At 37.8% G+C, this 27,998-nt stretch overlaps 1 protein-coding gene across 1 annotated transcript; it reads left to right on the plus strand.

The window, feature by feature from the left end:
* Positions 1–27,998, plus strand: tmem71 (transmembrane protein 71). Its single transcript, XM_041248039.1, is given in 11 exon segments — positions 1–183; positions 12,428–12,514; positions 20,776–20,821; positions 20,975–21,187; positions 22,917–23,092; positions 23,642–23,830; positions 25,003–25,069; positions 25,575–25,636; positions 25,738–25,796; positions 26,928–26,962; positions 27,836–27,998. Coding segments are annotated over 9 exon segments (867 nt in total). The 5' UTR covers positions 1–183; positions 12,428–12,483; the 3' UTR covers positions 26,952–26,962; positions 27,836–27,998.

Here is a 27,998-nt window from a genome sequence, read left to right on the forward strand (position 1 = left end):
GGCTCCCAGCCAGGGACGGTAAACAGAAGATTGTAAAACATGACATGAACGGTCCGAGTGAGCAAGTTATCTAATATACAGATACCATCGCAAACAGAAGAGGTTGTTTATGGTGGCCATCGTGTATAATACAAATAACTATAGGAGAACGCAGAGTTGAGCTGAAAGGAACGTCTCAAAGAAGTAAGTACAGTGTCTTTCTTAAATGTGTATTGTTAGAACTGATTGTGTGCACTATACTTTCAGAAACTTCGCAAAGTATGAATAATAACCTATTGTATTGCTATTACGGGGTGCAAATACAACGTATTGCATTATTAATAACATTGGAAAAATAAAAGAACTGACAAAACAGCCAAGCAGCACCCACATAGTTTCAAGTATGTTAGATGGTAAACAGTCTATTATTGTTCTGTTCACGAGTTCCTGTATTTTGCAAGGTTCACTGGATACCAAGAATTTTTAATCTAAAAATTGAACGCACTGATTCTCACAAAATTAAATTTGAGCATTTTAATAATTCATATTTTCTTAAACCAGTAAGCGATGTTTAAAAAATATATTCAGATAATATAGTCTGTATATTTCAAACAGCAGTGCAATACGACATACATTACATTGTTGTGGTGTTATTACTGCCTGTGCTGCAGAGGTTCTACACTTTCTGTTGCTTTCCCTACCAGCATCTTGCATCATACCCAACTGTTCCTGTAATGTACTGTGAATGCACTGCTCTGGGTTTCTTAATCAATTAAAGACTAATTCATTATTACCAATCAAATTATTATTAATCACGTGTAATATAATGAACACCAAACATTAGATCGGTTTTTACTTAAAAGTTCTTATTTTACTTAATGATTTTTTTTTTTTTTTGGTTGAGTAGACTGCTACAGCCATGGCCAAAAGTTTTTGCATCACCCTGTAGAATAAACTAATTTTGCTTCATAACGTGAAATAAAACCTGTTGAATAGCGTTACATTAACATATTAAGTTACATAGCATGCCGCTTTGTAGTTTTCTATATTGTAATGAACTAATCACTAGATGACCGCTTTGCGGGGACTCCCCATCAGCGAAACTGTAGCATGCCTGGCTTTAATGCAGAAGGGTTGACGGTCCGACGGTCAATCTTCAACTTTAACAGGCAAACAATGTATCAGCAATACCTCTATTTTTGCCCAATATCTGATGCCTACAATACAAGTGGCTTTGCCTTGCTGTTTAATTTGTTGGACACTAATAACCTACTGTACACATACTGAAGGCAGGTGTTTCTTCATACAAGTGTTTACATTTTTTTAGTGCACAGGGTTAGAGGGCTCAATGTAATTTTCAAATTCCAATGCACAGGGTGAAGTTTGGAAATGTAGCCAGATTATTTTCGGGTTTTTCATTGCAAATACAGCTATATGTTAAATGTTGTATTTATTAGCAGTCAGGACAAAACACCAGTCAATTATTATAGAATGTATTGTAAGATGGGTTGCTTTTATTGTATGATTAGTAAGCTGTTATTTGACTTTGTGCAGTGCTTTCTTCTGTTTTAGTTTAGGACCTTTATATTTATATTAGCTTTCTGTAGGCAAGTTTAGTTTATTCTTGGTGACCAGTTTATTTCGGTTTCACTGTATTTAATCATAAATTATAATGATATCTATAATATACTTAGGCAAACATAAAAACATAACAGAGGTTACAACAGAGAAGTTAATTACATTAAAATATAACTATTCATATACAAATACATTTTTAATATAATTTACAGTGTGATATGCAGCACTTGGATAGGTATTATTTTGTCAGCCATACTGTAGGCCTATTTTTCAAAGCGATCAAATAAATAAACATTAATTTAGTAAAGTCATTAAGGCATTCGTTGAGTTTGGATTCTTTCTGTGGTGGAGATATATGACAGTGCACCTCCTGTAAAGCCCAGGGAAGTAGATATCAATCATAGGGTGCAGTTGTCTGTATTTTAATCCCAATATTAATCCAGAGTTTGGCCTTCTGTGTGTCGACTTTAAAAAACTAACAGTCCAGTAGAGTTTCAACTTTAGAAGTGCAGTAATCCGTAATCTCAAAACAATAATTGTGTGAATATAGGAATTGATACAGCTGTGTATAATGGTATTTAAAAATAGGATTCACTTATCTGCCTTTTTACATATCTGCCTTTACTCTGGTCCGACTGCAGTTGAATACGTGACAGATTACTGTACTACAGTACAAATTACTATATATGAAAACTGTACTGCTCTAAACAATATTCCGAGATGTGTGGCTAAACCGTTCCTGTTTAGAAATACTGTGATGCCTAACACATGTCTAGAGTTATTTAAAAAGTTGGCCATTATTTCAGTACAGGATTTGGGGGTAAAACTACACATCTTTAATTTATATGTCATTAATTATTTTTCCTTTATGTCAGTCATTTCATATTTTCAGTACCAGGATTTTATAATTTGTGGTTATTTAATCCCAAACAATTATGCTGTAGAAGTATTTAAATGATATAAACAGTAGCCTGCTTCCTGAGGAAACCACATTTAGGTCTTGCCTTTGACACATCATTTGGCTACAACATCCTCTTGTACTTTTTGAAAACAAACATGTTTTTGATCATGTGGTCTGAACTGAAGATAGCTGAAGCAAGCCAAGTGGCAGCTGTATTAATTAGACTGCTGCATAAAAGAGCACTTGTATCAGCTACTAAATTTGAAACAGACAAGGTCATAGCAACCTACAGTATTTCAACTGCCACTCAACACAGTTACTGCAATACAATTATCCAATGGTCCGATGACTCGGCCTGGAATAATACACTGTGAATTTCACAAAAACTGACTTGCCATCTTTCCTAAAGCGTGGTGTACATATAACCAAATAAGGGCTCTACTTACAGTGGCCTAAAGAATAATAAAACATGAACTAATGGCTAATGAATATAAGACATTGAAGTGATTAAATGATAAAGTACATATTGAAGGTTTCATGGTTATAGGAAACATTACATATAAAAAAAGCTATAGAGAAAGATATTGTGCATACCATACCGTACCTGCCTCGAGTTATGCACACTGATGGCAACATCATATTTGCATAGTCTGCAATTTATCTTTAAATCATTCAGTAGACAGACAATTTAAAGTACTGAAATATATGTTAAAAGTTGATATTGGCAGCAGTATGCCAAGAAAACCGAGAAGATCGAAATACAATTTAGTTAAACACCCATTTGACACAGGAATTTGTTTTTTTATAAATATTATGGAAAAACTATAGACGACTCCAAGCTATTGTGAGACAACTTTAATCTGCTTTTAATTAAAGCAGTTTTTGAATTTGGACTTGTAATCAAGCATTAAGCAGGTTCTGCACTGGAGACGAGTGATGGAAGCGTTGTGAGCGAGGCTTTAAATTCACTCACCAGACATACAAGCAAAAATGTTCTGCAAGGCATTGTCCTTTTTACTGTTCTTTGTATGAATTTAATGAACAGTCGTAGAGCGCAGGATACCGCTGCAATTCCTGAATCAATTTCTCTTCCATGTTTATTGCGTATTTGTGTTATGACCCGTGTCAAGTTTACAGATATTGCTGACATTGCTTCTGATTGGTCCACTTCACTTCAGATCATTCCATTTCTGTAAATCTCATGGCAATGTGTTTATGTATTAATTCATTTTTCAATGAGAATAGTGCAAAAATGTTGTTCTCCAAAAAAATGGAAAAAAAAAAAAAAAAAAAACATCAGGGTATGACCATGATCACCCTGCTGCAGCAGTGTTCCAGTTAGCCATCATGGGACAAGATGTTAGATGAGGAACAATAGCTGTAAAATGTTGTACAATGTTTAAAAAAAATAATTAGAAAATGATTGAGTGTGAACAGCCAATCAGCTTCCAGATCTAGCGGGCTTCTATTTTGCATAGATGCCCACTGGAACGTTGAAGTGCTTAACTGCAAATAAAATTTTAAATCAATATGCATCTAATCTGATAACATAAAAGGGTACTTAAACATACTTTCTGAAGCTGGTCTAGAGACAAGTGAAATCATGTCTGTGACAGCAAACCATAATGAAGGCTCAATTCGTAGCTACTGGACAGCAAATTAACAGGAAAGACATGGTTGGTCCACAATTATGTCATCAGCTGGATCCAAACAACACCCTCCCTTAAAATCAGCCCGTCAAACTCCCAACCCTGTTTCAGTTCTTTCCGCACCAGCCAATCAACTCCCTGTCTGCTTGAATGACGCCTTGCCTCCACCAAGTTTCGAGTCTGTTTCAATACTGCACGGACTATTCATCAATTGATGTCCAGATAAATTATACTAAAAAAGAATAAGTCCCCAATAAATAAATATGTTAGCCAAATAATAATAATTTTAATAATAATAACGTTTTCTCTATGTGTAAATAAACCAAAAAAGCATATTTTGTCTGCAGAATTTGATGGAGCTTACTGTAAATATTGTGTGCATTTTGGTAGAAAACAGTACAAAATGCAGAGAAATTTGACAGGCTATACACACAAGTCCTTTAAAAATCTGGGTTCAGTAGTTACAAAACTAAAAGAATGAGAAGAAAACCAGAATTGCACAAAGCAGCAGTAATAGTTGGCAATTATTTCGTATTTGTGATGCAACAAACTGAAACACGTGTACATCAGGAGTTGGATTCAGCTTATAGAGATGCAAAAAAAAAAAACAGGCAAAAGCTATTTTTATATTTGAATAACGATTGAATAATGATTTAATATTGCTTATTATAGTTGTACTCTTAGTATGTTATTTAAATTTACTATCAAATGTGTTACAAAGTGCACTGAAAGGAACATTTCCTTAAAGTATGTTATACATTTGTTATGGTGAGGTGGGGTCACAGGGAACCTTTTGTGTATCTTGAAGAATTTAGTGAACCCGTCAAGCTACAAGGCTAGATCCTCCCCTGTTAATCTAATTGATTGCGTTCACTGTTAAATAAAACCAAAATTAATATTCTACTTTTTTGTGTGTGTTTCGTGTGATGATTAGGGAGCAACTAGATTTTGAAGAAGGAGAAGTAGATTTTTTAGCATTTTGTCCCTTGATACTTCTTAGAGTTTAATAAAGCTTTTTACTAGGAGGTGCTTATGGTAAAATTTTTACAAAAACATATTTGCTCACAATATAGAGATTTTATCTCTTGATTTATTTATTTTTTTAAAAGTTTCCTTCATGAACGTAATATGCTTTCTCTAGGATGTAACTTTAAAGCAAAGGTAGCTTAAGGGTGAGGAGCCCTTTCAAGCACTCTGTGTGTAAAACAGTCATTGGTTATTTTCTGTTAACCTGTAGTAATGCACAGATTATTTTATTATTGCTAATTACGTAGTCTGTAATGGGTTTGGTGGAGCTATGGGACAGTAGTGTGTTAACAGGAAGTATGACCTCATTCTGTCTGGGTATGTCTGGCTTGGCTGGCTGTTTTTGAAAGGAAACAATCCTGGGAGAACTTTAATGGCCTAAGCTGTGCTGGCCCTAGCAATGCACAGCTGCTCCAAATATTAAATTAAGCATGGAAACATAGAAGTCTCATGCTGTAATTCAGTTGGACAGTAGTGAGAGGTATAAAATTATTTGACTCACTTTTCTTCTTTTGACTATAAAAGCATTGTTAAAATACTGCAGACACAGAAATCATGGCGTTTAAGTGTTGTGCACAGTAGGCCTTTATTGTGATGCTGGAATTATATGAAAATATTTTGAAAACATTTTCTTTTTTAAAGTCATTCCATGTCAGTGAATCGATGCATAGCAAGCTGCAGTACCCCAATTAGAATATAATGTAACCTTGGCCCACATAAATGAGTAACAGGACTCCAACCTTCAATATAAAACTGCCAAAAACAGTACTACTGTACAAATTTATCTCCAAATTTTTTCTACATACAGTACAGAAAAATATGAAGATTACCTGTACAATTTTTGTATGTAAATGCTCTCGAGGACGTGGTATGCACGTGTGGTTTATCGGGACTCTTAGGTTCTCCGAGTCCCCAGGACTCACGTCTGTTTGTCTGACACAACCAGTCCCTTTCACGTGACCTGTGCCCGGTTGTATGTTTTGCTGAAATCCATTTCAGGCTTTCTTTCAGACTGCTTCCCAAGCAAGAGCAACTATGTTTGAAAGTCTTAGCGGCTACCATCAGAAAAAATGGCTCAGAGAAGTTGAATTGCTTTTTGCTGTCCTGTAGTTACAATACTGCAAAGTTACATTCAAGGATATAACTTTCCTAAAGCTTCGTGTTCTGGCACAGAGAGCACACTGTCCACACTACATGACCAATCTCGAGAACCGTACTCAAAAACATTTTCATTAATCCATCTCAAAGCATCCACACTACAGTACAGGTCCATGTTTAGTCAGGCTTAATGCGCACAAACACTGTTAAAATAGTCCAGTTACAGCTCCTAGCAGCACGATGGACTGTGGGACTTAATATGACCTTATCCCATCATGCACTGTGTTGTATGTTTACAATGCGGCAAATATGGAGCCCATGCCCACGGAAGACATAGCGCTTCTTAGCATGAACACTATGGCTTTGTTTCTTAAAAACACAGGGTACATTTTATCATAATGTGTGTGTTATGTTTTGCACTCTGAAGTTCTCCTTGACCGATTTCATTGCTCCAGATATCCATGTGCCTTAATGTCGGCATCTGATCACGTCGCTCAGTCATCCACCATTTTACAACAAGCCTCAGAAATTGTATACAGTACAGCAATATTGATAGTCATTCTCAACTCCTTCAGGTGCCTGTTCTGAGTACTGTATTTGTAATGGCCAGGCGCCAAAACATATCAAAAAAACATTTTCTCCAGCGCAATTGTGTCCCATTGCAAATTACAACTAAAGTAAAAATGTGCAGTATATTGTGTAATCTATTAATTTGATATTATAATTGTTTTACATTCTTTGTTTTTGAAGACCAGACAACACTGTTCTACTAATTAGTGTATTTTTATAATCTGCGAAACATTGTTAAAATGAGATGTTTTCTTTTTTTGTCTGGTTCTGAGACATTGATTCATGCTTCTGTTTTGTCTAGACTGTTGCAATGCTTTATTTGCTGGGTTTCTGTGTTGTGCCTTGTTTAGAATGCAGCTGATAGCTCATATTGCTCCTGTGTTGGTATCATTGCACTGGCTTTCAGTGTGTTTTAGAATTATACAGTATGTGAGATTATTTGTACGATATTTTATTATTATTTTAAAATAAAATATAGGCTGTACATCTCATGGCAGTGTGTTTATGTATTAATTAATTTATTTTTCAGTGAGTCATGCAGGTATGAACCCAGGATCACCCTGCTTCAGCAGTGTTCCAGTGGGCCATCATGAGACAAGATGTTAGAGGAGGAAAAATAGCTGTAAAATGTTGTATACTGTTTAGAAAAAATAAATATAGAATAGAAATAAACAAAAAAAAAACATATTTTATGTCTGCAGTATTTGATGGAGCCTACTGTAAATATTGAGAGCATTTTGGTAGAAAAACAGTACAAAATGCAGAGAAACTTGACAGGTTATACACAAGTCCTTTAAAAACCTGGGGTTCAGCAATTACAAAACTAAAAGAACATCAAGAAAATAAGAATTCCACAAAACAGCAGTAATATTAACAACAATGATTTTCTATCTGTGATGCAACAAACTGAAACACTTGTACATCAGGAGTTGAATTCAGCTTATAGAGAAAGAGTGGAAGAAAACAGACAAAAGCTATTTTTGTATTGGAATAACTCCCAAGTATTGCTTATTGTAGTTGTACTCTTAAGGCATTTACAAAGTGTTTACCATACACAAAACACGACTACCGTGTGCAGTTCTGTCCCCCTCCTATTTACTATTCACATTTCCGTGCGGAAAACTTAGCAGAATTGACTTAGCAGATGCAAAATGAATGGGGCGGAATAGTGCTGCCACCTTATTTGCATTGAATTATTGATGTCTGCAAAGCAGCATCTTAAACACATATAATGAGCTGCTATACATTCATGAGCTATTCACAAAGTTCTGACAAGGATTTTGCTCAGGCAAAAATGACACACAAATTCAGTCGACTGAATGCTGCCACAAAGCGGAGAGCACAGGCGGCAGAAACTGTGTACCGATTTGAAATGGCAGGTATATCAGGTCCTGTATAGCCAGAACATGTTAATGCAATACTATGATTTACTTTGGACTAATTGTAAGTAGACTGAGATAAGAATAAAACATGCTGAAATAGTTTAGTTTCAATTTTAAATTATAATTTATTAATAGATTGAATGTGATCACTGTTAAATAAAACCAACATCCTACAAATTATATTCTGCTTTCTGTGTGTGTGTTTGGTGCGATGTGGAGGGGGTAAGTAGATTTTTAGACAAGTAGATTTTCTAGCATTTTGTCCATTGGACAACAAGTTTTTTTCAAAAATTGCACACCCCTGTGACATATAAAGCACTAAATGGTGTGGTACTGGATTACCTGAGAGAGATTCTGTCCCCATATAAACTCCTGCATGCTTTAAAATCAGCTAACACTAGCCTCCCAAAGGTAAAATTGAGAAGGAGAAGAGAAAGTGCATTTAGTAAAATGACTCCAGACTGTGGAATTCACTGCCCTTTTCATCAGAGATGTGTTTTCCAAAGATATTTTTAAGTCAAGATTAAAGACTTACTTTTCTAGTTTAGCCTTTTTTTAAAATGTAGTTGTTGCCAATTATTTTGTTATTTTCTCCCAATTTGAAATGCCCGATTATTATTTAGGCTCAGTTCACCGCTAACACCCCTGCACTGACTTGGGAGCGGCGAAGATGAAAACACGCTGTCCTCTCAAGCGTGTGCCATCAGCCGACCACTTCTTTACACACTGCGAATTCACCATGCAGCCACCCAGGAGATTATTATTATTTTGTAATTTTTACTACTTTTTGATATTGTACTTTCTGTTTTAACTGCAGTGTTTTACTGTAAAATATCATTTATTTGTATCTGTGTACTATACTCTTCCAGGGTTGACCTTATCATATTAATAATGCAAAATGTATTAAGGAAAAGCTAAGCACATTTCATTTTCACAGATTCAAAGTTTGCTGAAAAAATAAAACAGGTATCAGCAAATGAGTAACCAAGTAAGACGCTTTTCTTCCGAGGAATATACGCTGGGGAAATACGTATACTGGAAAAAAAAAAAGCTTGTTAGTTGTGTGTAAGAGCTGCCTTTTTGTTTAAAAGGAAAACTAAGGTTTTACTGGGAGTATATAGAAAAAAATTCTGAGCCTTTTCAGCTTCTGTAAAGTGTAGTATGTTTTAAAATGTGTATTTAAAAAAAATGTAATTCAGAGCGATTACAGATTCTGTTTTTGACTTTTAAAAATGGTATTTGCATTTGCTTCAAGATAATTGGGTTAACTCTTAAGTTAACTGTGTAAGGAAAAAGCTATACAAGCTTACCAACGTTTTTAATCTCTGTATCTTTGGTATCAGGTGACCCTCCCCTTCATAAAAGTCTGGATCCACCTGTTTTTTTTTTTTTTTTAAGCAAGTAGAATATTTATTACTTGTTCAGATAGCCCCTATTTCCTCCTTAGTTGCTGTACAATGTCCAGGCAGCTAGTAACAGCGAGGGATTGTGCTGGAGTGTCCTTGTGTTGTTCTGGGAGAGCAGGTCTTGGTTCAGCAAGTCTTGGTTCACTGGTAGGTGAAGAGGCTTGGCTTTGGCCAGTTCCAGGGTCTGCGGGAATTGTGTTTCTTGGTTGACCAATAGGCCCAGGTCAAGAATAGGGTGAAGAATGTTGTTGCTGTGTTCCAAGGATTTTTCCCTGGAGTGAACCCACACTAATCAGTTGTATAAATAGGGGTACACATGGATGCGCTGCCACGTCTGCCGTTAACTTGGTAAATACTTAGGGGGCTATAGAAATACCAAATTGAACCACCTTAAACTGACACTGAGAGACCCTAATATAGAATGAGACATTCTCTGTTCCACATGTATGGTGAGATGGAAGAAGGCATTCTTCAGATCTAAAGGAAATCAGTGAGTCCCCTGATTGGACTGCCTTTATGATGGTGGAAAGGGATGTCATCTTTAATCTTCTGAAAGGATGAATTTGTTCAGACCTATGAGGTCTAGAATGGGACTCAACTTCCCGCATTTGTTCTACATTACAAAATACCTTGAGTAGTGGCCCTGACTTTGCAAAGATGAGGGGACCTGTTCTATGTCATGAGTATTGTAGGAACATTTGATTCATTCTAATTTAAAATTGTATTTAAGTTCGGAGAGATTGAGGACTTACTATGAACACTTACAACTAGACACAAGGAGAGTTAAATTATTATTGAATATAGAAATATTAAAGCAGAGCAATCTCAAACATCAGAGTGAGTAAGCAATTATTTATTTGATTTTGAATGTCATCCTGGTATCCTAGTGGCAACCACCTGTCACTGCAACTTTGTTCATTTGAAATAAAACCTGGACTCCTGAATGGTGTTGTCAACTGCATCCCTCTGTCTCTCTCTCATCATTCAGCGGACACCCACAACAAAAGTAGCAGGTACTAAGAACCCTGTTACATAGCCCAATACCAAGATTTTTACAGTATTCTCAAGAAATAAAAATATATTATTAGGCTTCCAGGCCATAGGCTGGGAAGCCTAGTATTATTGCCGCAATTCTTCTTTTTCTTCTTCTTGTTTCCATCAGAGTTGCTAAAAAACTCTGGAAGAAAAAACATATGTCGTAGGTCACATGGTGCCATATTATATTAATTGAAAAATGGGTTGCCTAAATGTAAAAATTTGCCTTTTGAAAACCACATTGCAATGTTGAAACTGGGTATACTTGTTGAGGGATAGTCCAAGATTAACTGATGTGCATAAGAAGCTGATGGGTTGTGTGGTATGGCGGTTATGTTGGATGACATCATAATCACACTTCGATGACGGCATAATCACAAACTACGAAGATCTTCTCCCAAAACGCTGGTCTGATTGAACCAAAAATTGGTAAAATCTTGACTAGGGTGGTTGTATTTAAAGGGTATTCAAGGGCAGTTGCTACAATAAAAAACATGGCTACCATGTTAGATGGCATCATCAACATACAGAACTGACTAATAACTCCTTATAGAATGCAGATAGGGTTATGGTTACTATATAAAAATGGCATTCTGCACTATTTGCTAAAGTGTTTGGTACTGGTAGTGGTACTGGAAGCCGTAAAATTGTTGGCAACTCTAGTTACTAATTACTATTTGTATTTCATAATCACATTAACGAAACTGTACAGCTCTGCTGTATGCCTGTGTGTACTATTGCCATAAAATGTCTCTAAAAAGGTAAAAATGTACCAGCAGCAGATCAAGTAAAGCAGTATCCAGCAGAAGTTTTACACAGCGATTGAGGTACTCTCTTCTGTATGTCCTGCAACGTTTCTGTAGATCACTACAGAGAATCAGCTCTTGACAGGCATTTATATTCAGGTATTCACTGAAAGAGAAAGGCGGTAATCCAGAGCAGCACTGCGACTGCTTTACAGCAAAGAAACAAAAAATTATGACTTCCATGTTCCAAAAGTCCACTGAAAACCATGAAGCACGAAACACATTACATTTTGAGCTGAAAGAGGCGTTTGTTTAAATATCCCTCTTGAAAAATTGGATAACCAAAAGTTACGTAAATTCTTCAAACAGAGTGTAGCAAATGGTGGAGTGATTCCTTCATCAGCCCGGCTGAGACATGAATACTTATCTAAAGTTGCAGAGTATCCAAGCAGGAGATTATGGAACTGGTAAAACAGTCTGGTTGCTTGTCAGGGTCACACTGACGAGTTGACTGATGCCCAAGATCAGTATGGGTTACACATTGTATTTGTTTTGCAAGGTCTAAATGGTGAACATGCATCTGATGTACTAGAACTGAAAGCTGTCCTTGCAGATACACTTTACCGTGCATTTCAATGCATATATCTCTATATTTGATGTTTTAAAAATAATAATAATCTGTACACATAATTTATAAAATAGTTCAGTGCACATTCCACGAAATACAATACTGAAACTGCCGTGAATTTTAAAGAAAATTTCTGCGATTTTCACAGGGCCTTAATCATAACACATCTAATTATACCTGCTCTTACAGTAAAAAAAGAAAATGTTCATAAACTGTGTAACTGTTAACTAATAATTAAATTAGAACTGGACCTGGAGATACAAATTAATGTTCTGAATTTGCTAGCTGTGGTAGGAGTTAGGAACCAATTTATGAAGCAAGTGGGGTCAACAGGGTTGAACTTAAAATGGCATATTTGTTTTGTGCTGCAGTGCTTTATGTTGTAATCCTTTGACTTCAACTCATTAATCTCTGACCTTTTTTTTACAGACAGAGACTGAAACTGTCAAAGGCTGTGAGATTTTCCAAGAAATTGATCTCCAGGGATGCTGCCACTATTTTCAAGAGCAGCCACAAGTATGTTTTGCACCTGTGTCACTAATATAATAGACTACTGTTTAAAGGGAAAACTATTGACTGAGTATTTTCTGCAGTGATATATACTGTTGACATTTAAACAATAATAATCACACTGCTGAAGACATCCTCTGTGGGATCAGTCAGAGCTATGGACAGAGAATGTGGGTAGAGCGGAACGGTGACAGAATTCCGCTCACCACTCATAATATCCTCCACCCCGCTCTACTCTTTCTTCCATTCCACTCCACTACTTGCGATTCCTGCTCTGCTCCCCCACTCCAGACAAAATTGGCACGCTCTGGTCCGCTCACATGGTATTAAAAATGAATAAATAAATAATACAATTTAAAATGTTCCCCCACTATGTTGCAAGTTGCAGATGAAAAGATGTACATTCAGAAAGGAATACTATAAACCTTTCTTATTATAATCACATATCCTGACCCAAGTAAAAAAAAAAAAAAAAAACAGCTATGATCAGCATAGAAAAAAAGCCTACATAAAATACACTTTCTCATTATTATTGATTCCACACTCCGATCCAGCAATTACTCGGCTCTGCTTCCCTGCTCATTATACAATTGCCGTGCTCTGCTCCGCTCACACTCTCTGGCTATGGAACAAATGTTGTTCAGAAACAAAGGGAATGTGAGTTTATCTTCACACTAGGAACTTTGGAACCTCTTTGAATGAACATTCTATTTTGACATAATCATGACGTCATCCACAGAAAAATAACAAGTTTACTGTGTTAACTTTTCTTTCTACACAGCTGAAAAAGGGCTTTTTTCTGAAGCATCCTGATATTGTGTTGTAATCATTTAAACCTTAAAAACCTAAATTTGTTTTTATACACTGCAGTTATACATTTTTTGAAACCTGCATTTATACCACAGCTTTGCTTGCATTCCAATCCAGTGGTGTGCTGCTGAAATTCAGGTAGTCCAAACAATACTGCCACCAACGTGTGTTTTATAAAAACTTCAAACCCATTTGAAATTTCTATTTGGACTCCTTGAGAATGAGTTCAGTCAAGAAATGCCAGTTACCATTCTGCCTTATCGATATGTGATGTCTGCCTTATCGATGTGTGATGTCTGCCTTATCGATGTGTGATGTCTGACTTATCGATGTGTGCCGGAGCTGCCCCCCAACATTTTTAAAAGAAACGTGCACAGCAGAAAAAAAGGTGCTTTTATAGCACACAATGTTTAGTTGTGGTTCTAGCCTACTGCATCCTACATAAAAACGAGGCTCTGAATATATCCCATAAGAACCTACCTCACTATCCCGATGTCGATGTCAATGCTAGTGCTGAGTGCAGCTTTTTGTGCGTTCGTCAGCTAAAACATTACTGAGGGTCTCCCTTATTTTGGACCCTTCTCCCTGACAGCTCCTGGGTCAGATTTTCTCCCATATACTAAACTTAAACATATGCTAAACTTAAGTAATTTGCCTGACTAACATTTCAGGTTCTAAAATTATGGCCCAACTCCCTGTCAACCTTTAGGACCTAGGGGAAACCTGTGTCAGGCATCGATTCAGTGTGCGAGGTGGGCATAGGTCGGAAGCTGGTAGACGGTATCCACATACAATGGCTCATGTACATTTCAAGCCTGTTGGAATATAATTTACCCTTTCATAGCGCCAAGCAATATTGGAAAAGGCCGTGTTTTCTGTAAGCTATGCAGGACTTGATTTTAACATGGAGCACGGGAGCATGAATGATGTGGTAGTACAGCACGAAGGATCACAGAAGCCATGACTCTCAGAAAACTAGCACTTCAATGACATTGTTCGTTGCTAAAGGAAATATAGATGGAGAAGGTTACATGCAGAGAAAGGCCAAGTTTGCAGTGGTGGAGGAATAGCAGGAGCAGCCAGTGCATTTGCATAGGGGCCTGTGCACTTAGGGGGCCCCAGCAGGCAAACTCAAAAGTTGAAATCATTATATATTCAATGTATTCATTTTCAGGGCCATCCACCTTGTGATTATTCACTCATTCACGCATTCATTCATTCTATGGGGCCCGGTGTTTTCTCCTTTCTGCAGGTCTGTGCCCCTGTGTGTATTTTCTGTTAAATGTTGGTGTATAGGCATTGGTACATGGGATATAAATGGGTCTGTGTTTCACATGTGTTTAAAAATGTATAATTGTATTTAGGCACGGGATTGTACATCACTTCACGTGCATTTAAAGTAGTTAATATGTGAGCACGAGGTTGCACATAATTAATTCACGTGCTGGGATTCAAGTGAATAATTAATTGGTAATTGAATCCCAGCACAACAGTATATATAGATGCACGTTTTACTCACTCGGGGTTGTTGGGTGTTCGGTGAGTAGGGAACGGGAGAGAGAGAAGGAGAAACCAAGTTAGTTATATATCAATTGCTATTACGTGCTGGTGGGACCAGCACGGTACTTGTTTATTTAAACTCACTGTGTTTGTTAGTGTGTATCTGCTCACCGTTTGTTAAGTGTTAGTCCTTTTTTGTTTGTCTTTTTAGTTTTGCCTTAAAGTGCCGTGTCCTGCCTTTTATCTGTTTAAACCTTTTATTTGCAATAAACCGGCGCAAGCAAGCGTCTTCATCATTTCACCTCATCTGTCCTGTCTTTATGTATTCATTTCCTGGTTCTGACGTCTCCACTCAGCCATCTTTGTGACACGTGGTGTCCTGCGTGGGATAACAGCACCTCCAAGCGCCAGACCAGGAGAGGTGTTTTGTGTGGATTACAAAAAAAAAAAAAGAAATGGATAAAGAGAAGGAATACATGAAGAGGTGGCATGAGCACCAAAGTGAGTTAAAGGAAGGAGGGGCTACATGGTGCCTTGCCTGTCTGGAGTATGGGCACCTCCCTGACGTGTGCCCATATGAAGACCCCCTTTTTGTGCAGGCCTTCGATCGGGGTGAGGTAGAGACCGTGAAGGAGTGGATCCACCTGAAGGCCGTACCATCGCCGCAGGTGGATCAGGAAACCTGCCTCACCTGCCTCAAAGGAGAGGAAGGTGAGGAGGAGGCAGAGGAGGGGAAAGGGGAAGAGGAAGGCAGAGCGTTCACTGCCCAAGTCTCCACCAGCAGAGGAAGAATGCCCAAGTCTCCACCAGCAGAGGAAGAATGCCTGCTGGTTTTGCCTCCAGAGGGAGAGGAGCCGTTAATGCCGTCTCCAGCGCCAGAGGAAGAGGTCCCACCTCTGTCTCCAGAGCAGGAGGGAGAGCCGCACCAGCAGAGGGTGAATGCCTGCTGGGTCCCTGTCCACCAGCAGAGGGTGAATGCCTGCTGGGTCCCTTTCCACCAGCAGAGGATGAATGCCTCCTGGGTCCCTTTCCACCAGCAGAGGATGAATGCCTGCTGGTATCACTTCCCCCACCAGCAGAGGATGAATGCCTGCTTGTATCACTTCCCCCACCAGCAGAGGGTGATCGTCTGCTGGGTCCATGTCCACCAGCAGAGGATGAATGCCTGCTGGTATCACTTCCCCCACCCTCACGAGGAGAGGAGCAGGAGCTGCCTCTCCCTGTACAAGAAATAGTACCAGGACTTGATGCTGGAATTCCTCAGCAATCACTACATAGCCTGCTGAGGGGAGCACAGCGGAAAACAGCCCGGCCGCAGCGGCTACGAAGAGGGCCAGCACCGCCGCAGCCACTGCCTCAGTGGCCAACACCCACACACCAGCTTGTCCTGACTTACCTGCCTCGCTTCGCCCAAGGATGCCTGCCTCGCTTCACCCAAGGATGCCTGCCATGCTTCGCCCAAGGATGCCTGCCACGCTTCGCCCAAGGATGCCTGCCACGCTTTGCCCAAGGATGCCTGCCTATCATCGCCTGGGGTTGCCAGCCGCTCCGCATCGCCTGGGGTTGCCAGCCGCTCCGCATCGCCTGGGGTAGCTGGAACTGCTTCGCATCGCCTGGGGTTGCCAGCCGCTCTGCATTGCCTGTGGTTGCCAGCCGCTCAGCATCGCCTGGGGTAGCTGGAACTGCTTCGCATCGCCTGGGGTTGCCAGCCGCTCTGCGTCGCCTGTGGTTGCCAGCCGCTCAGCATCGCCTGGGGTCGCTGGAACTGCTTCGTCTGGGGCTGCCTGTTGCTCCGCATTGCCTGGGGCTGCCTGTTGCTTCACATCGCAGCAGGAAGTACTGTGGCCGGAACCCCACCAAGGGTAGCTGCCGGCCACGAAGAAGGGGGAGGAGGTCTGGAGATCACCAACCCCAGCAGCAGTTTCATTGCCAGAGGTAAGAACATAAGAACATAAGAAAGTTTACAAACGAGAGGAGGCCATTCGGCCCATCTTGCTCGTTTGGTTGTTAGTAGCTTATTGATCCCAAAATCTCATCAAGCAGCTTCTTGAAGGATCCCAGGGTGTCAGCTTCAACAACATTACTGGGGAGTTGATTCCAGACCCTCACAATTCTCTGTGTAAAAAAGTGTCTCCTATTTTCTGTTCTGAATGCCCCTTTTTCTAAACTCCATTTGTGACCCCTGGTCCTTGTTTCTTTTTTCAGGCTGAAAAAGTCCCTTGGGTCGACACTGTCAATACCTTTTAGAATTTTGAATGCTTGAATTAGGTCGCCACGTAGTCTTCTTTGTTCAAGACTGAACAGATTCAATTCTTTTAGCCTGTCTGCATATGACATGCCTTTTAAGCCCGGAATAATTCTGGTCGCTCTTCTTTGCACTCTTTCTAGAGCAGCAATATCTTTTTTATAGCGAGGTGACCAGAACTGCACACAATATTCAAGATGAGGTCTTACAAGTGCATTGTACAGTTTTAACATTACTTCCCTTGATTTAAATTCAACACTTTTCACAATGTATCCGAGCATCTTGTTAGCCTTTTTTATAGCTTCCCCACATTGCCTAGATGAAGACATTTCTGAGTCAACAAAAACTCCTAGGTCTTTTTCATAGATTCCTTCTCCAATTTCAATATCTCCCATATGATATTTATAATGTACATTTTTATTTCCTGCGTGCAGTACCTTACACTTTTCTCTATTAAATGTCATTTGCCATGTGTCTGCCCTGTTCTGAATCTTGTCTAGATCATTTTGAATGACCTTTGCTGCTGCAACAGTGTTTGCCACTCCTCCTACTTTTGTGTCGTCTGCAAATTTAACAAGTTTGCTTACTATACCAGAATCTAAATCATTAATGTAGATTAGGAATAGCAGAGGACCTAATACTGATCCCTGTGGTACACCGCTGGTTACCACACTCCATTCTGAGGTTTTTCCTCTAATCAGTACTTTCTGTTTTCTACATGTTAACCACTCCCTAATCCATGTACATGTGTTTGACATGTTGATTGTCAAGCAGTACATCCCTTTTGCATTTTGTGAAAAGTTCAACAAATGTATTGCAGACATGTTCCCAAACTTAGAAATTTAGAAAAAAGTAAGTGTTCACAGTTTATACTTAAACCGCATGTCGATTAATATCGACTGATAATATCTATTAATATAATACTATGTTTAAAGTAACTAGTTACAGTCATGATTGGCAGAACTGTTAATGTAGTGAAACAGTGAAGTAAGTACCACCCTATCCATAACTGACCAGCATTTAAACCACCTCATCTTCCCCATATTCAGAAACATCTGACTGATTCTATCGATCTGATAAAGGTTTTACGTATTTTGTTTTGCCAGTGACCCACAGCATGAGTTAGTGTTCATGTTAAACGGTTAAAAACTTTATGTGTATGAGACTCAGGAAGTAGCATGTGAAACTGAGGCACAGGGAAGCTCAGTGTTTTATTAAATAGTAATAATAGAAAACTAAAGATTTAAACAATAAAACACACAGAAAACAAAGGGCACATTGGCCAAACGAATAAACAAATAATAAACAAAACCGCAATGATCGAAACAAACAAGTTTTATGCTGGGTTTTAGCCAGTAAATACAGCAATTGTTTTTAGTTTAGTTTTAAATCCCCTCGCACAGACTTACGTCTCTCCTCACTCTTACATTCCACCTTCAGTGCAGACAGCTGCCGGCTTTTATATTCTGGCCGAGGGGTTAACTAGCTATTAATTTAATTACCTTATTACCCCTTGGCCACAGTCTGCTTGAGATTAAATAAGAATGCGTGACTGTCAGCTAGTTAAATAATCAGTAGATGATCAGTCACTCATCCTCACAAGGTTTTAAAAAATAAAACAATAACCTGGCGGACGGCGTCTCACTCGTCCAGCCAAACAATACATAATAATAAAAAATAATAATAATCATATCGGACGGCTTTCACCATCGCATTAATATATAAATCAAAACAATAATAAACAAAGGGGCGGGACACTCTTTCACAGTGTACAGGTGGCATGGTCAAAGCCTGTATCCTGCAGTCTACACCTCTGTCTACAACAAGCAGTTGTGTTTGTGTCTGAACAGCACAGATTGTTTCAAGAGCAGTTTTGAGACCACGTGTTTATGTCACGGTTATTCGTGTGCGATAAGTTTTTCAAACGCTAAACACAAACCTTTTGTTTGGAATAAAAAAATTGTACAAGTATGTACATGATCATACTATACCTGTAAATCTGGTCATTAGCACAAATAAATAAAAGTCATGAAACGATTTTTGTTACAAACAAGTGTTACTACTTATAGTTAATATCTCTGACATAATGTATTCCCGAAAAAGCCACTGTAACCCCCCCCCCCCCCCCCCCCCCCCCCCCGGAAACAGTGTATATATATATATATATATATATATATATATATATATATATATATATATATATAATATATATATATATATATATATATAATATATATATATATATATTGCCGAAATTGGGCAGTTGGTAAAGTGCCCAGCTGCAGCTTACAGATGCCGAATTAGCTTAGAATTTTATGTCATTTTGGCATCTGCCAGGCAGTTCCTCAACTGCTCACAGCCACCTGATGGTGAAGAAACTTTAGTATGCCCTATTGTAACAAATTAAAGGCTAATGGAAAGTAACATTGAATGATATTGAATGATCTGTCATTCAAACAACGCAACTCTGCTCATAAATTTGTATTGTATTACTGCAATTAGAATACAATAAAACATTGCATTTTATTCTGGACATTTTGTTTTCCCCCCACTTACTCTAACCCCTATATCTAATCCATGATGAAAATAAACTGTGCATTGATACTTTGTTTACTTCCGTTGCTATGGCGTTGTCAGAAAGTATTAAGTCATTTAAATAAACATTGCAATGGGTGGCTTGGTGACGGTGCGCTTTTGCACTTAGAGGCAGCAAAGGTAATTCACTCTCTGTTTGTATTATACTGTATCTGTTAAAAATCTTTCTTCACCCGGGTGGCTGTGAGCAGTTGATAAACTGCCCGGCAGATGCCAAAATGACATAAAATTCAAAACTAATTTGGCATCTGCCTGCTGCAGCTGGGCACTTCACCAACTGCCAGGGCATTATGGCAAGTGCCTGAATTTGGCAAAAGTCCATATTTATGGTATTTGCACAAAAGGTTTAAATGATTAAAAAATATATATTTCAGGACATTTCGGACAAAAGCCCTTCTTCAGCTGTGTAGAAAGAAAACTGTATAAATGCTTTTGTGTTTAATGTAGTGATTTTACCAGTCCTACTTTGGAAGGAACACGGTTACTGGGTAGTTGAAGCCCTCGGGGTGGGTTGCACTTTGCGTAGGTGAATGTAAATGAGCATATACTGTTCTGAACGTGGAAATAATTAAATAACGAAATTGTATCATAATTTTATATAGCAAAAACACTTAAACATATTTCATAATTAACATGTTTCTTATAATAAGTAGGAAACTGCTGTGTTATACAGATTAATTACAGCAAACCTCTTCATCGTTCCAAGTTTATTGCAGATGTTGGTAGTTTATATTGAAGTGAAAACCACCACTGTATAAACAGCCATTGGAGTTAAAATGCTTAAATCCCATCAGTCTTTTTAAAGGCTACCACAGCATTAAAAGACAGTCATTTCCCTGACAGTGGTGTAGTTGTATTAACAAATTGTCATTGATATTTCTGTCCTATACACTCAAGTAAGTAAAACACAACACATACGACCGTCTTTAAATTTAGATTTTTCTTCCTATCTCAATCGCTTGTACAGCACAACAAAGCAGTAAACATTTTATAGTTTTAATACATTTTATGTATTGTGACATGGTACCTAAATAGGACAGAAACTATTACCAACATACTTCGAAAGGATTTTTGGATGAGGGGTTCAATTATTAAAAATACTAATTTCTGTCTCCAGGTTCACCAGTTAACAAGAAAAAAGCCACAGACCGAACATGCCACAGGTAAGAAATTTGCAGAGTGGTGCAACTTTATCAGAACTACACCACACCTGAGAAGGATACATTCTTTCATCCAATTCTTTCATTGTGAGGTCACCTTTACTTATATTAATTTACTTATATTAATTAACATGAGCTTGTTTTCTTCCTTAACAGCATAAACCTGTCCCTCTTGTCTGGTGACTGCTCTTATGAGTGTTACTCTGTGAACCCCCTGACAGGATCTCCTTGCATGTGCCGTCGGAGTCCTCGACTCCTGTCTAATGGATACTATATTCTTACTGAAGACAGCTTAGTGTTCGACAATGAGGGCAACATTACCCTGACACCATCCAAAACCACCGTCACTTACAAAGAGAACCTTGTCAGGTAAGTTGCCTTTGAACATTTTTTTTATTTCTATAAAGAGTTGCCTGAGCTAATATGAATGCTATTTGCTATACAGTAAACACTGAGTTATCCACACTGCTGCTACAGAGGTTGCATTGAATGTGCTCTGGCTGTATAGGGCGATATGATTTTTTCTATAATATTTGAGCTGTAATTCTGTCATTTACCTTCAAAGTTCCACTGATTAAGCTGGAACCAGGATGTGCTTCAGAGACCAAGGACCCTGTACACTTTAGCAGAAGAAGCCGAGTACAGATTGTGCATTACACTGCTACTAAAATGATGATATTTTTGTGTGTGTTTTACAGGAATCCACAGATATTTTGATTGACAGTTACAGTATAGGTAGAATAGGATACACTGAACAATGATATATCTGAGTAAGATATAGCATAAGGCTGCTATGTTCTTGGATGGAAAATAGCAACCATTCATGCAGTGTTTACTTTGGACAAAACTTTCCAGTAACCTTGACCTCAACCTATGGCTCTGACCTGCTGGTATACGGGTGTCTTGGTTATGATTCAGCACCTAACTGTCAAAAGAGGTTAGCAAGGTTTTATGTCAGGGATAAACAACTGAAAGTGTTGAATCAGTAAAAATGATGTATTATTTTTTCAGATTCACTGCTTTGAGTTGTTTTTGCAACTTAAAACATTTCTTCCTAATTTATAATTGTTCTATAACAAGATTCAAGTGATTGTTAATTCGTTTTTTGCTCTTTTGTTATGCTTCGTTCAAACCATTAAAATGTTTGTCTCTCGTATTGTGGGAGTGTTGTCACGAGTTCCTTGGATTGCGAGTTTGAAATCCCACTTACGCAGACAAACGTTTCTGTTGTATGTGAAGATAGTAGCGAGATCTATGTTTCAGATGTAGAACACGAAAGTGGCATTAGAAAAAAAAAATGCAATAAACAAATGAATGTGAACTGGGAATAGAGAGTAAAGTTATTGATCATCTTGCCAAACCAAAAACAGATAAAGACCTAAATACCATTGCCAGTGATGATGAAACTGCTGTTGCTCCTGAAGCTGTCCAGATGAAAGGTGAAATACAAATTAGAAGGGGGGATGTTTATGTGAAAGTGAATTTGTAATTATGAAAACTTTTTTTATATTATGTTAGAGTAAACAGTGGGGTTCCGAAAAATATAGCGGCCTTTTTGAAAAGAGCTTTGAAACAGACTTTTTAAAGTTGTAAGTGTAAGGATGTTAACAATGAAAAGAAAAATTAAAGGTATGTTATTTAAACAGTTATAGCAACACATGGGGACATATAACACTATATTTTTTGGAACCCCGCTACTTACTCTTTAAACATCAGGAGGTAATAAAAGGACTTAAAGTTAGATCCCACTTATTTTCTTGAACATAATGACTATATACTGAGATCTTTACAAAGCTAAAAAAAAACTAGTTGTACAAGTGAATTGCGGTTTTGAAAACAATTTTACAGCAGTTTGAGTGCAGTTGTTTTTGCATTGGTCCAAACATTTAAGCAACTTAGGTTTTCAGTAAGTTGTTGAGCATCACATTTTCCTTAGTTATTACTGAAGCTAAAAAACTTTGAAAAAAAATGTATACAATCTTAAAACATCATAGGAAAGACCAAAAAGATTTTAATATCAATACACCTGGGATGAGGAAATGAACCTTTGTCGGTAGATTTTGCCACTTATGTTTATATATTGCTTTTCTCCTTTTAGAATTTTCCGGCGCAGGAGGAGGGTGCGCAGATCCTTGGTCAGCTTGTTTGACATGACGGAACCCTCCAATTCCTGACTGAACAGCAGCATGTTCAGCAACCTCGACTCCCCCATAGCCGAGTCCTCTTGGATTGATGGGAACTCTGAGTTTAACAGCAGCTGCAGCTTCACTGATGGTGAGGAACAATTATACTGCAAATGTGCTCAGCATATTGTATGGACAGATGAATAGGGTTACTGTTTTTCTTTCCATGGTAATTTCTTTTATTTGTTTATTTAAAAAAAAGTTGCATTCTCAGTGATCTTATTTTATGTACTGTATGTAGGGTGATAAAACAGATAATATTTACATTTAGTTTTAATCACTTTTGTTTGTAATCAAATATGGTAATTCCAGTACACATTATTACCATAAACAGCAAATCATCTTACTGTATGCAGCATGTCGACATTGATAAAAGATTAGTGAAAACATTAGTCTAAGCTACTAGTACTTAAATTTAGTTATTCTATATATCTTATGATTGAGTGTTTAAAGTCACTAATAAAAAAAAAGCCTATCAAGTTAGAGTAAGGTCATTGTAATGCCCTTTGGTGAACCATTCCAAGCAGTACTTTGAGAGGCCACCCGGCAACCGCAGGTTTTTACAAAAACAATAAGGGTCATCCCAGTTTCTACAGTTCTTACTATATTTATCCTTGACCAGTTATTTCTGTAATTGTAGATAACAGCTCAGTTCTATCTCCAAGTCACAAACCATGGTTATCCAAGGAACACCTCTCAGCCTCTGCTACAGAATACTGTTACTCAAAGGAACAGTTCAGTGAGTCAAAGGGGCTGCTGGATATCCCACCGCAGTCACCGTTCCTGTCACAGAAATGCTCTTCCTATGACACATCTGCCAAACATTCGGGTAAGTAGGGCTATCTACAGTATATGTAGTTTGTGTTACTTTCTGAAATCTGACTGGATTAGAATCCAAATAATAATGGAATGGATGCATGTCAGAACTACTGCGTCCCAGTATGCTTTACATTAAAATAAAATCTGAATCAGAAGCATACCTTCAAGTTTATTTAAATTCTAAAGTTTTATCTGTTGAGAGACAATCACATGGTAGTAATACATGCTTACCAAGTCAATCTGTAAGCCATATTGTGACAGAGAGTGAATGAATCCTTGTCAACAATATCCCTCCTGACCTGTGAGGGCACTGTGTATCAGGAACAGTGTGCCCCGGACTGGATGGTTTGGCAGTTCATTTCAGGGTCAGTCAAAGCTGGCCACCCAGGAAGGGGGCAGTGTCACAATGCCAGAAGTCATTGCCCTAATGCGGTATGTGAAGTGTCAGTCATGGATTGGAGAAGATGTGATTAAACTAGCTATCGCAGGGTGCGTGACTGAATGTATACTAGGGGATGTGATGATGTAATCTGTTCCTTTGATGTGGTTACCAAAAGGACACGTATAGAGACAGAAGTCATTTATTATCGTGAGTGTTTTGTGTTTTGTTTGTTTTGTTGTTATAACTGTTTTGTCATTTCACTGTTAGATGACTAAACACTAACCGGGAGCTATTGCTACAAGCCAGCACCAAACCCAGACTACACTGCACTACTGTTTCACAAACTGTTGTCTTTCACCCCACTTGAGAAGGAGAAGTGACTGTGTCTGTCTTGTGTGTTATTAGTGTCTTAATGTTTCGGGGCTGAAACCCTTGTTTTGGACAGAGATACACATTGCTGTGCTTGTTATTTAAGTGTTGTTGACACGCAACACGGCTGTTTTATGGAACTTTCACTGTCTTGAATGTGTTATTCCTGCGTACTGCAAGCCACCTGTCCCATATATGCATGCTTCTACTAATATTTGAAGAAGCAGGTGGTTATATGTGACACATTTTACATCATTCTATAGCTCCAGCAGAAGAACACGAAGAAACTTTCAATTTTTTTCTAATAAATAAGAAAAATACCTATTTAGATATTTTGTCTAATTTTAAAAGTTAAGGTCTAAATAAATAAAACCTACAAACTATAAAGCAAGCCTGGAACTAAAAACTGTTTGTATTTTTCTCTTTTTCAGATTTGGCCATTATAAAAATCCTCTTCATCATCTTGTCCATTTGTTTATGCTTAGCTGCATTTTCAAGGTATTTTAGTTTTAGTTCAGATATAAATGCTTTTTCATGCACTCCAGCCTTTGTCATTAAAACAAAACAGCATACTTGTCCAATTTTAGCAGCTCCTTTTTGCTTGTATACTTTTTGGTGGAAATCTGCCACTAAACACCTGCTGAAGTTACATGTAATTCATATCATGAAATTGATTCAAACACTTAAAGTTTGTAATTAAATGAATCTCAGATGCTTGGATTGCATAGCTATGATTCTGTGTTTATATGCTTCATTTGTGTACAAGGATATATTCAACATACTGTGAATGTAAGTCATGGTGGCCCAGCTGAAGGACCTGCAGTTTGATTGACTGAGCTGTAGCAGGCTATAACGTGGGAAATGCTCATACTAGGCATTTGCTATGAGACGCTACTCTGCATACTGGTTATAAGTCATGGTGACCTTATATTTAGTATGGGCCCCTATAATGTGTTATCTGTGGTGTGGGATATATTAGTTACTAACACAACTTGTGCAGCAGGTGGCTTTTGGGAGGACTCGTGATTTCATTGTTGATCTTCGTGCTACTTTTCACATCATTAAGTAAGTATTGAGTATTGCGTTCAGTAGTTAATAGATAATAATAGAGTGGTGCTGAAAAATAATGAACTGTAAATGTAATCCACTTTCCCCTTTTTTTTAAGCAGTCCTTACAAAGTCTGCCTTTGAGAGCTATGTGAGATCCCAGAAAACAAGAGCAGAGGTGAGGCTTGTGCTTTTTCTTGGAGAGCTTTTGTACAGTGAAATGTAATATTTGTGGGACACTAAATTTGAATTAAAAGGGCTCTCAATAAAGCAAGTGTCTGTTATGAAGCACTCAGACTTTAATGGACTTCGTACTGTCTGAATTTTGGTAAAACATTAAATGTCTAAGTTTGTCATTTTCTGTAGTCCTTACCTGTATCATCAAAATAACACTTTTTGAAAATCAATAAACAGGTTACGATTAGGAGAAAACTCATATCTAACATCACCACCTCATTAGAGATTTAAAAAAATATATATATATATAATAATGTCAATGAGGCGCTGTCACAAAGACGGCTGTAGTGGGTGACGTCAGACCAGAAACAGGGACCAACACAGAAGAGACACAGAGAGGTGGAGTTTGGTGAAGCTGAGCACTTGCTTGCGCTCAGCATTTAATAAATGAACAGACAGAAAATAAAAAGATTGTAACAAAAAATACAGGACATGGCACTTTACACCAAAAATAAAGAGACAAAAAAAACAAGTAGATACTAACAAAACAGGGTGGACGAACACTACACAAAACAAGTACGGTGCTGGTGCTTCCAGCACTCATAGCAATTGATATTTATAATTACGCTTCTCCTCTCTCTCTCTCTCCCGTTCTCCACTCCTGAACACACAACCCCGAGTGAGTGAAAACATGCTGCTTTTATGCAGCTGTACCGAGACTTGATTACTAATCAGTCATTCAGTTGGAGTCTCGGTACAACTGCATGTGAATTAATAAAGTGCAATTCCCTGTGCTGACATATTATTACATTTTACTGCACGTGAAGTGCTGTGCAATCTTCGTGCCTAAATACAAATATACATTTTAAATCACTCCTGTTCATAACCCACATTATATCCTGTGTACCAACTATAATACACCAACATTAACACACTACACGCAACATACAACACAAATAAATAGCCAAGGGTTGGGGCACTTTGCCACAGGCTACCATTTTAATTATTTAAACAATAGCGTTTAGATCCTGCAAAAAAAAAAAAAAAAAAAAAAAACTGTCGGCATACTGGATATAAACAATAAGCATGATTTTTTGGTAAGTAACACTTAAAATCAAATTATTTTTTGCAGGACATTACTTCAAAGAATGAATAGCAACAACAAAAGTAAGTTCTTACTGCCATCATCTCTTGTTCGAATGGCTTTAACAAAATTCAGTTGGATTGAAAGGCAGGGGGTGAACAATTTATGTTTGTGTTCAGGTTTTATCTGAAACTTTCCCTTCTGGTCCAGTTGAAATATGCATGGAGCAGGTGGACTTTGTCTAGCTTCTGGTTGGAATTCAGAGTTAATTTTGATATTTTCAGTCCTTTACAATTCCATTCAGGTTACGTATAAACAAAATAAACATTTAAAAAAAAAAATGTTAGCGATGGGGCCTTCCAATGAAATCTTTGGCAACTGCCTGCAAAATTCACCATCAATATGTCACCCTGTAGACTGCCTTATAACAGGGCTTGTTACAGATCATATTTCACCTCACCACCTCATTAGAGATTTTCTTTTTAAATAATATAATAATTTCAGTGAGGCTCCCATTTTAATTATTTAAACAATATCCTTGCACTATTAAGATTAAACTGACCCAGAAAAAAAAAAAAAAAAATAACCGTCAGCATACTGGATCATAAAAAAAAAAGTTTGGCCACTGCCTGCAAAATTCACCATCGATGTGTGACCCTGTACACTGCCTTACTGTATGACAGGGCTTGCAACAGATTAATAAATACAGAACCAGGGTGGATGGGGAATTAGTCAGACTCCTCGCTTAATAAATATCTCCATATCCATGAGTAGACTCACTCAAGTTGTCTCTTTTATCGTTATCTTACCTATTCTAATAATCTCATCAGTCTTTTTTAACAAATATTTATGTTTCATATAATATAAATATATGTTTAATGTAATATAAACAATTTCAAGAATTATGTATCTTCAAATCTGACACAAATCATGTATTGTATTTCTTTCTTCTACAGGATTTTTCTGAGAAGGAAATGAAAGCTTGCATATCTTGGCTGTAGACACAGGATGATGTATGAATATAATCAACGTTTGCAAAAAAGTGTGCCAAAATGTATTTTATAACTGGTTAAAAGTATTTTATACTGAAAAAAACCTGGTCTATTTTTTGTATTTAAA

Source organism: Polyodon spathula, chromosome 4 (assembly GCF_017654505.1).
Source record: "Polyodon spathula isolate WHYD16114869_AA chromosome 4, ASM1765450v1, whole genome shotgun sequence".
In the NCBI taxonomy this organism is placed as follows: Eukaryota; Metazoa; Chordata; class Actinopteri; order Acipenseriformes; family Polyodontidae; genus Polyodon; species Polyodon spathula.